Source organism: Falco rusticolus, chromosome 9 (genome assembly GCF_015220075.1).
Source record: "Falco rusticolus isolate bFalRus1 chromosome 9, bFalRus1.pri, whole genome shotgun sequence".
In the NCBI taxonomy this organism is placed as follows: domain Eukaryota; kingdom Metazoa; phylum Chordata; class Aves; order Falconiformes; family Falconidae; genus Falco; species Falco rusticolus.
The window spans coordinates 44,851,345-44,861,392 of NC_051195.1; the positions used below are offsets into that span (position 1 = coordinate 44,851,345).

The 10,048-nt window shown below is 59.5% G+C and overlaps 1 protein-coding gene across 1 annotated transcript; it reads right to left on the bottom strand.

The window, feature by feature from the left end:
- Positions 1–848: 848 nt before the first annotated feature.
- Positions 849–9,748, bottom strand: LOC119153873 (anaphase-promoting complex subunit 2-like). The gene is made up of 13 exons (XM_037400822.1): positions 9,590–9,748; positions 8,327–8,940; positions 7,693–7,825; positions 5,883–6,057; positions 5,626–5,745; positions 5,205–5,322; positions 4,948–5,126; positions 4,692–4,833; positions 4,268–4,343; positions 3,486–3,689; positions 2,706–2,835; positions 2,111–2,346; positions 849–1,357 (listed from the first exon to the last, which is right to left on the bottom strand). Exons 1-13 carry the CDS (start codon positions 9,671–9,673, stop codon positions 1,145–1,147), a joined length of 2,424 nt encoding a protein of 807 aa, XP_037256719.1. The 5' UTR covers positions 9,674–9,748; the 3' UTR covers positions 849–1,144.
- Between the last annotated feature and the right edge of the window lie 300 nt (positions 9,749–10,048).

The window sequence follows — 10,048 nt, forward strand, 5'->3', positions numbered from 1 at the left end:
TACACCTGGACGCACAGCAGTGCAGCCGGGGTTACAGGCTGCTCCGGAGGTTCAAGCGTGGCCCTTTGGGACCTCAGTTCCAGCAGCTGCAGTGCCCGCGGGCTGGCACACAGGAGCCAGCAGAGGAGGGGGAAGGCTCCTGGAGCCGTGGACACTCATTCTTTGCTCCACAGAAAGCAAGTGGTTATTAAAAGCCAGATTTCCCCAGCACATTCCTCCCAAGGAGCAAAACCCACCTGGGAAGCAGGACCACGGAAGCCTGAACGGTAGCAAACGGAGACAGGATTGCCATCCCCAAACCCACTGCCTGATCCCCAGGCTGGGGCGCGATGCTTAACCAGCGGAGCTCAGGCGCTATCCCACCCGACCCCCTCCTTCATCTCAGTGGTGCTGGGGCCTCTGGAGCTCACCAAGACAACGCACCCTTGAGGGCAGCCGCTGTGGCTCCCTGCCACAGTGAAGCAATCCCACCGCTGCCAGAACCCACTTACTTCTCCGCTGGGACTGAACAGCTTGCCCTGAAGAACTGCTACGCCTCCTCCATCCAAAGCGTTCTTCATCCCACAAAACGATCGTGCCCCACAGTTTAGGAGTCCCAAGCAAGGGTGAGCGGATCCTGCATCTTCCTCCCACGTCAGCCACAGGAGATGGCACAAACACTTGCTTTTGTGCAGGGTCTCGCTCATCACAGCCAGCTGCAGGATGCTGCTTTAGCCGCACACAGAGACCCAGACAGCAAGTGGAGCCAACAGCCCCCCTCCCAAAACCTCCCGGGACCACAGATGGAGACCCAATGAGGGGGAGACAGTGCCTGGCAGGCTGAGAGGAAAGAGAAAGAGTTGGTACCGTCTGAGAAAAGACGACTGCTGGCTTTTATTGCCCAGTGAAGTGGGCTCAGACACTCACGTACCGGAGGAAAAGCACCGTGGGGAGCAGGCCCAGACCCAGCAATTGTGGGCGCACAGCCCAGGCTGCTGCTGAGCTGTCTCCGTGTGGAAAAGGACACCCGCTTTGGGGAAGAGGGCACAGAAAACCCCCAGAGCAGAGGAACTTCCCAGCAGGGTGCAGAGATCTGGGTGGCACGCAGGAACCCAGCACAGGCACAGAGAAGTGACACCGAGGGGAAGGCAGGGACGCTCACAGTCTAGTTGCAGTTCTTGGGAAGGCGATAAACACTGTCGGAGTAGATCAGCTGCTGGTCCCGCACCTTCTTGTGCAGGAAACCCTGCAGCTCTTGTAGATCGATCTCGGTAACCACCGGGCCTGTCATCACAAACATCTTCAGCATGCTGTGAATCCTCTCCAAGGACAGGCTCTCGAGGTTGGTCAGCATGGCCTGGATGTACGTCCAAAACAGCTGCGGGGGGACACGCGAGCAACAGTAAATCACGCTGGCATCTGCACCGTGAAGAAAAGGGGAGCTTGAGCATCCCCCATCCCAAAAGCGGAGCAGGGCTGTAGTAGGTGGCTGTGAGCTCTGCTCTCAGCCAGGAGCATGCGGCCTTTCAAGAGGACACATCCCAGAACAGGACACCCAGCCAGAAAGCAGGATTTGACGTGCAGCCCGTGCATGACCCTCAGTGGATAAACACCAGTATGACACCTGCGTGTTGCCCAGCGGCACAACACGCGCACATGACACACGGGTAGGAAAAGCACTGGAAGCGCCCAGGAACCACAACGCAGAGAAGGCAAAGGTCCAGCTGTTAGTGCCGGGGCAGCCTTTTTGGCAGCCTAAGTGCCATGAAGCCCCGCTCGGGGGAATCCAAGAAAGTTACGGCTGCTTTTAAATAGGAAATCCTGTCTCAGAGGTTTTCTTTATTTACACTGAGAAAACAGAGGTCGAGATACCCAAATGGCTGCGTGGCTCAGCAGCCGGGCACTTCCCTGGAGGGAAGGCTGTGATCCAGCCCCTGCACCAGTGAGCGTTTACCAAGAGACAGCCCCTTCCAACACCCGTCAGGCTGCACTGAGCCACCTGCAGGGGAAAATGCAAATCCAAAGCGCAAACTGAAGCCCTCGTCTCAATCAGATTCCCCAAAACCAAAAGCTCGGGATGTTTGCATTGTCCCGCCGGCTTCGCAAGCGGCCGAGACGCACAAGCGCGTACCTGCAGCTCTTCCTCTTTCTGGTCAGCCTGTGAGGCCATGGCAGAGTCCCCCTCCTCGTCGCTGTCTATCAGAACGACCTTCTCCACCTGGTCCTTCTGCTCCTCCTCAATCACAGTGAAGATGCCTTGCGGCTCTTCGCGCAGGACGCCCTGCTGCAGCCACAGCGTCATCTTACGCTTCAGCGACGTCACGGGCACCTTGAGCACTTCGCTCAGCTCCGTCAGCGTCCACGTACCTGCAGACCCCACGGATCTCAGAGAAGAGAGCGGGACACCTGCCCACCCAGCCCCAGCAGCCACGACTCGGTGAGAGGACGGGGACGGCTGGGAGCCAGTGCCAGCAGCAAGCAGCTGTGCGCAGGGGCTGCCTGGCCGCGGAGCGGGTGCTGAGCTGCGGCCCTGCTCCGTGCCGTCTCCGAGGGTGGCTGGGGACCTGCTGAGCCCTCTGGTAGGTCCAAGCCCACGAGCCAGGTCTTGGTGCCGCTGCCAGAGCTCTCAGAGCCTCCAGCCACCCCCCTAACATGGCCCTCCCACCCAGCCATGCGAAGCACACAGACACGAGGGGTTGACACCGAGTCTCTGCCGCAGCACTCACTCTTGGTCTGGAAGTGCAAAATGATGGCAGCGTGCACGGGGGACACGGACAGGGAGAGGGTGCGATCCGCCAGCTCCACGTCCAAGTCCACCAGGCCCAGGTGGTACTTCCAGTTCAGGGTCCTCATGGCCTGCAAAAGGGGGAAGCAGCCGCTCACGGCACATCTGCCAACAGGAGCCACTAAGCGCTGCGTTACTGCAAACGCCCCTCTGCCACCAGGGCCAGCTGCACCCCCAGGCCCCTGCCAGATGCTGAAGCTGCTCCCCTCCTCACACGTCGCCCAGCACTGCCACCAGCCAGCCCCCACCCCATCATGGGAAACATCCTCCTCGGCACAAGTTGTCATCCAGACCTGGCAGGGTAAGCACAGGCTGAGGAAACACTGGAAGACCAAACGGGCTGCCCAGGACAAACTCCTATGGGAAAGAAAGATTCCTCTGGGGCAGCATTTCCTCGGAACACACGCCATCTCTTCTCATACTGCTGTGAAAACAGCCCTGCTTGCTTTGAAGGCCGAGGAAAACTCTCTTCCCTAACTGCCATCACCACAACGACCCAGGCACCCCATAAAGAGAAACCCCCCCCATGAGGCAACAGCTGAGCTGGGGCAGCTGTAACCCCCGATTCAAAGCTGAAGGACTGCGCGATTCCACCGTAACAGCACGGGTGTACCAGCAGCCAAAATCCAAGGGATGTTAAAGCAGACTTTGCACAGACCACGCCATGTAACAAAGTCTCAACAGCATACATGGTTTTGAAGGAGGGTTAAAGGTGCCTCACCTTTAATTTCTCATACTTCTTGGAATAGGCTTCCATGGCTTCCTTGACCTTCTCTGGAAGCTCCAGCTTCTCCTCTTTCAGCAGCGGCCAGAACTCACTTGACAGGATAACAGCAACAAGGCTGAACGGTGGCCTCTCCTCCTCTGGAAGCTTCTCTTCCTCATCACGAATGTTGGCATTAATGCGTCGTGAGTCAGCCATATCCTGGAAAAGGCACAGGAAGCTAAGGCAGCTCCTTCTCTTCCAAGTCAGTGCTAACCCTTACTAAAGGGGAAGCTTAAACAAGGGGACTAGCATCGTCTCCAAATGACGATGGGGACACTGGAAAGGACAAGGTCATGTGTGTCTGCATCAAAGTCTGCTGCACACTCAGAAACAGTCGTGGGGAGGCTGAGAAAGGGCTTGTTCCACTCAACACTAGCCTGGAGTCCCTCCAGAACTGTGCTTCCTACAGTGCTCCAAGTGAATTAAACGCCAGAGTCCCAGCCCCACAGGAGCTGGAGGAGCCCAGCTCTTCACTGCTGGAATACTGCACGGCAGGAAGAGCAGGAGAGACAACAGCACCAGAGCCACCATTCCTCAGAGGTGACAACCCAACCCAAAGGGCTTAAAAAGCAGACAAGATTTTGAACACACTTCTGCCTCTCACACACCAGCCCCCTCACAGGGATTTTGGGAACCCCGCTTTCCTAGAAAACCCTTTGGGGTCCCTCCTCAAGTCCCTCCTCTTTCACAATGGGTTCAAACACCCAGGACTTGAATTTAAAAAGTAAACCCCATACTTTTAACATGACTTCACAATAGTGCATCTGAGCTTCACCAAACCGCAGCTTCAGCAGCTCCACGTTGCGGATTTCCCTGGTAAGAGAAACACCAGATCAGACACAGGTCCCTCAGAGAGGCGGGTCTGGCTTGGCCTCTGCCGCCTGCAACGCAGCCAAAACAGGTAGCTTCTAGCACAAGGGTGCTCCTCCTAGGAAGCCTTGCAAGGTGTCACCTACATGCTGCCCGATCAGTGCAAGCCAAGTGCAGGATGGAGCAGGGTGCAGCTTGAGAAGAGGTGAGCACGTGAAATTCCACATGCAGACCCAGAGCTGCAGAGGAAATGGCCAAAGACGAACAGCTGCTCATAGGACCACAACTGAAGCAACCTTCACCAGGTGATTCTACCATGGAAAGCGACGAGGCTGGGCACCTGCACCTCACCTCTCAGCGTTGTAGTTGAACTGATGGAGCAGCCGGTCAGCCAGAAGCGTGCGGTATTCGTTGATAAACAGGTCCTTGCTGCCATAGATGCTCACCAGCAGGCTGATGATGTCCGAGGACCGACGCTTGGAACTGGATTTTCCTAGCGAGGTCAAGCAGACGACAGTGCCAGACTATCAGAGACCTGCCCCAGCTCAGCTCAGCTCTAGAGGATGAGCAAATGAGCTGCTCAAGACTTCTGGTCCTGGCACCTAACCTGGATCCGCGTCAACGGGGTCAGGAACCCAGTCCCCCGGTTCTGAGATGTCATCGTCACTCTCCTGGCCGTTCTCCAGGGTCACCGGGTCAGCTTTCGAGAGCTCGTTGGCAAGATCGGAGCCCTCCGCATCCCCTGTGAGACCGGCCACAATCTTCCGCACCGTGTCTTCCCGAGTCCTGCCCACAGGCAAGAGAAACAGAGCGAGTGAAGGGCAGGGAGAGGGGATGCCCACGACCGCCCCGCCAGCCTCCTACCTCAGATACTTCCTGATGGGCTCGCAGGCCACCTCCAGGATAACCATGGAGGGGTCAAGCTCCCGCAGTGCCTTGATGGCCGAGATATACAGAGTGATGATGTCGGACGTGTTGACTCCTGCAGGAGAGGGGCACAGGGACTCACAGTCACAGAGCACAGGCAGCTTGGGTGCAGGGAGCCTGGATGCTCCAAGCCCTCTGCTCCACCTGACAAAGCTAAACTTCCCGCTCAGCTCCTCACCCCTTTGAAAACGAGGCAGAAAGATCTAAGCAGCTCCTGCTGCCCGGGCACACCCGAATGTGCACAGCCTGACCGCCTCCCCCTCATCAAACACAAAGCCAGATGAGGGGTCCCACCAGATCCCCATTCATGCCCAGGCTCCCCACAGTGTTACGGCACACGCGGGGATGTTGTACCCACCAGGGTGCAGAAGTCGCGTTTCCAGAGCGCTTTTCAGGGAGCTGAGCAGCTGATGCCTCTGATTAGTCCTTTCCAGGCAGAACTTGAGGTCCTCCACAGCAGGCTTGGACTCTGGGAAATCTACAAACCAAGGCACCATTAGAAGCAGCCCCACGCTCCAGGGGAAGGCAAGAGGAGACAGCGCGGTACCGCAGGAGAGGAAGGCCGAGCTATCGTGCATCCAGCCAAGTCCGAGTGACTGAATGGCTCAAAGCTACCTCGAATAATGCTGAAGAGCTCTTCGATGCGCATGCTGGCGTAGCTGTGGTAGAAGAACCTTTGGACGTGGCACCGCCAGCGCTTCAAGGTGCTGCTAGCCTCTGCAGAGGAACGTGCCAAGGGACCGTCTTGCAGAAAAACCCTGCTGAGCCAGCCGATCACTTTCTCAATCCACTGCACAAGGACAGGGGGAGCACAGAGATGGTGATCACCACAGCTGGATGCACAGCTGTGTCCCACACTTCACCTATCAACAGGCAGATGAATGAGCAAACTGCCCGCCACACCGGCTGTGACTGTGACACATTTCGGTGATTCCTGAAAGCCGTCAAGAGCAAGCAAGCCACCCCAAGGACCCACCATCAACCAAAATCAGGCACTTGAAACCAAGACCTCAAATACCAGCTGAGCTCATTTTAATTATCTACTCCACCAAGGACGCACTGAAGAAATGCACACGTTCTGACTGTTACAACGGCAGACAGGACAAACCTGACAACTACACAACACCTGGGCATCAACCTGGGCAAGACTGTGGAAAGCTGATAACGCATGCTGAAGGAGAAAAGGAAAGGACTATAAATGACGCAAAGTCAATTCTAAGGAATACAATCATTATCAAACCAACCCATTCTTTCCTGTGAGGTTATCTTCTCTGAGCGCTCCTGTCACAGTCTGATTATCAACTGACTCTCCAGACCACTGCTGATGAGTCTCTCACTTGTACTTTTAGCAAGCTGTTTCTCAGACTTCTCCTGTTTTGCCGGTAGCTTTGCCAGGCTTATGCTTTTTGCCTTAAAATTCTCTCTTCCTAGTTCTGACACGCTCCAGCGTCCTGTGGCCAAACACGCTGCCCTTCCCAAAGGGATGGGAGCAAGGGCACCTTCAGTTACGTCTGACAAGCCGAACGCGGTTGCATTTTCCCTGCTGCCCTTAAAATGTCCTCAAACAATCTCCAGGTCACCCAAAAGCCTTTCTTTCACACAAGCTCCAGCAAAGAAAGGGCTGCACACCAACTAAAGGGGAGCAAATACAAAAATGACTGCCGATGTTTGCACACGACAGAAATAGCCGACGCGGCAAACAGCAAGGAAACTGGGGCAACCACCGAGAGCCGCCTGGTTTGCACGGCAACCTCACTTCACACATTGTGCTTCCACACAGGCAAAGGCAAGGTCACGCCTCCAGGAACAAAGAGCGCAGGGCAACCTGCGGAGCCAGGGCTGGATCCTGCAAGAGCCATAACCCGGAGACCAATTTATTTGAAGGCCACACTGGGTACGCTGACCAACACAAACTTGGTTTAAGGCAGCAGCAAAACAACCAGGTCGTCGCAAGGAAGGATTCTAATTCTGTGTATGGCCCACCAGTGAGATCAATGCCAGACCATCGTCTCACTTTCCCGATGCCTGTTTTAAATGGGTGCTGAAAAATCGGGAAGAGGACAGAAAACAGCCACACAAATTCTAACGATGGGCCCACCTACGCAGAAGGAGGGTCCTCTGCAGGCCAGGTGGCACTGCACGCTCTCGTAGCTTGTCAAACGGAATCACAGAAATTCCTGCTATGGCCCTCACCGGGTGAAACACAAGGGTCCGTCACGCACGGGCCAGAGCAAACCGTCCCCTCCAGCATAAACCAAAACTGAGAGTTGTAACCACCTCTTCTGCCAAGGGCGCTGGGAGTCGCAGCCCAGGACCAAGGGGTTTTGAGGTGGAATCTGCTTTTAGCCAGAGCTGCTAAAGCACCAACAGCAGCAGCTGCTCATCTCCAAAGGAAGGGCCCTTGCCGCCCGCACGCCTGCCTTACCTCCTGGAACTCATTCAGGAAGGAGCGCTCGTACTCCCCCCTGCATCGCTGCTCCATCCTCTCTTCTATCATCCTGTGCAAGATGGTTGTGACCGCATCGGCACTCACTCTCTCCAGCAAATGCAGTCGGCGGCTACGGAGACAATGCACCGTGTATGGAACCAAAGGCACAAGCAAGTACAGACAGCCCCGCTACCCAAAAGGCACCTTCCGCCCCGGACACGCCACAGATGCAGGCCTCAGTGCAAATGCTCTGACACACAGACGCACTGCGTGTATAGCATATGACGTGACTGCTACCCCATCTTCCTTAGGAACGTGACTTTCTGGCTATCAAAAGCTTTTCCATGTAGAAAAGTTTGCCCCGTTTTGGACAGGTGGCTTTAGCGCAAGAGGAAGGCATTGTCGTATCGAGGGAGAAGAACTTTCTCTCTAAAGATCTCCTCCTGTTCAACCACCAGTCGTCAGCCACCTGCAGACACCCTGCGTCAGGTTCTCTACCCATCACTGTGACCCGGCCCGACCTCACGCGCAACTCCTCCCATCTCCAGAAATGAAGAAAACCCGCCACTGCTCCCCGTCCAGACCGCCTGGTCCTGGCGAGTGACAGCCACCACCCCGTAAGCATACGTACAGGATGTCGTTGAGCTGCTGAAACTGCTCCATGGCTTTGGGGCACCAGCACTGCTCCCTCTTGCTGCTGCACCCTGCGCAGAGCGCGCTGTCTCCGCCGCCCTCCTCCGGATCACTGTCCTCGCTCATGCTGCTCTCACGCTCGCTCCTTCCCTCTTCTCCTTTCTTCCACTGCCGCATGTATATCCTGAACGTGCGGCCGTAGAACTGCTGGATCATCTCCTGGAAGGATTTGGTCGTGGAGAAGAAGAGGATCGCCTTGAACATGGTGTAGACCTTCTCCTGCAGCGTCTGGGCACCCGTCCCCAGCAGCAAGCCCGCCTCGGTCCACCTCTCCAGGAGCTCCAGGCTGTTCAGGTAGGGGTCCAGGCGCCTCCTGAGGAGACCAAACGCGTCCAGGAGGAGCGAGGAGCACTGGGGCTCCTCAGCCGTGTTCTCATGCTGGCCGATGCCATTCCAGAACTCGGGAGCTATGTTTGCCTGAAGGTCCATCTGCAGCACCTCGACGAACCACTCCTCCACCACCGAGTGCAAGTCGTAACGCCGCAGGACGTCCAGGGCTGCCCGCAGCTCCGCATCCTTCAGCGGCTGCGCAGCATCCGACCGCGGGACTGCCTGGAAAGCCGAGGGGGCACCGAGCTGGAGACCCCCCCTTGGGGGCCTGTGCCGGGGGGCCCAGAGCTCAGAGGGCGCCTGGCAGCTCCTGCTGCTCCGCCGAGCCCCACGGGGGGCTGCGCTGCTGACAGCCCCATGCCCACCGCCCTTGGTGCCCACCGCCCTGGGACCCCCACGGCCCTCACTGCCCACCGCCCCCGGGCCCCCATGGCCAGGCCTCGGGCCCCCACCGGCCCCAGACTCCCACCGCTCTCGGCCCCCACCGCCCCCGGGCCCCCCACTGCCCCGAGTGCCCGCACCCGGGGGCACCCACCGCTCTCGGGCCCCCACCGCCCTCGCTGCCCACCGCCCCCGGGCCCCCACTGCCAGCCCTCGGGCCCGAGCCTGCCCGGCCGCCCTGACGGGCCGCCTGGGCCGCCGCGGCCTCTCCCTCGCAGTCCCCGGCAGCCACAGGCCGCCCCCGCCAGGCGCCCCCGGGCCCGCTTCTCCCCACAGCCCCGGGACCGGCCGGGCCGGGGCCGCCTCAGCCCCCCGGGGGCGGAAGCCTGCGCGGTCGGGGCCTGCGCCGGGCCCGCCTCAGGCGCCCACAGGGCCCAGAGCGCGGAGCCCCGCAGCCCCGGCCGCCCCTCCGCCCCCCGGCCCCGCTCACCAGCCCCAGGGCGGCGGGCGGCACCAGGCCGGTGCTGAGCGTGTTCCAGGCGGCCGAGAGCTCCGCGCCCGCCGGCGGCTCCATGCGGGCCGGGCCGCGCCGCGGAGGAGGCGGGGCGGGCAGGGCCGGGCCCGGCCGGGCGGCGGGGGGCACACGGCGGGTCTGGGGCCGGGGGACACATGGCGCGGCTGCAGGGGCGGCGGGGCCGGGGCTGGCGGAGCGGAGGCGGCTGCGGGGCCTGGAGTAGCGAGGGCCCGGGCCGGCCGCGGCAGCTCGGCCGCGGCCGAACCGAGACCGGCCCCCGCAGGGGACCCCGGGCCCGTGCGCAGCTCCCGGCCGGGCCCCCGGGCAGCCCGCGCTGGCGGGACCGAGGGGCTCGGCCCGGGGCCGTGAGCCCGGGCAGGTGACAGCGGCCCTGCGGGCAGAGGTGCCGCCCCGCCGGACGCGCCTTCGCCCAGC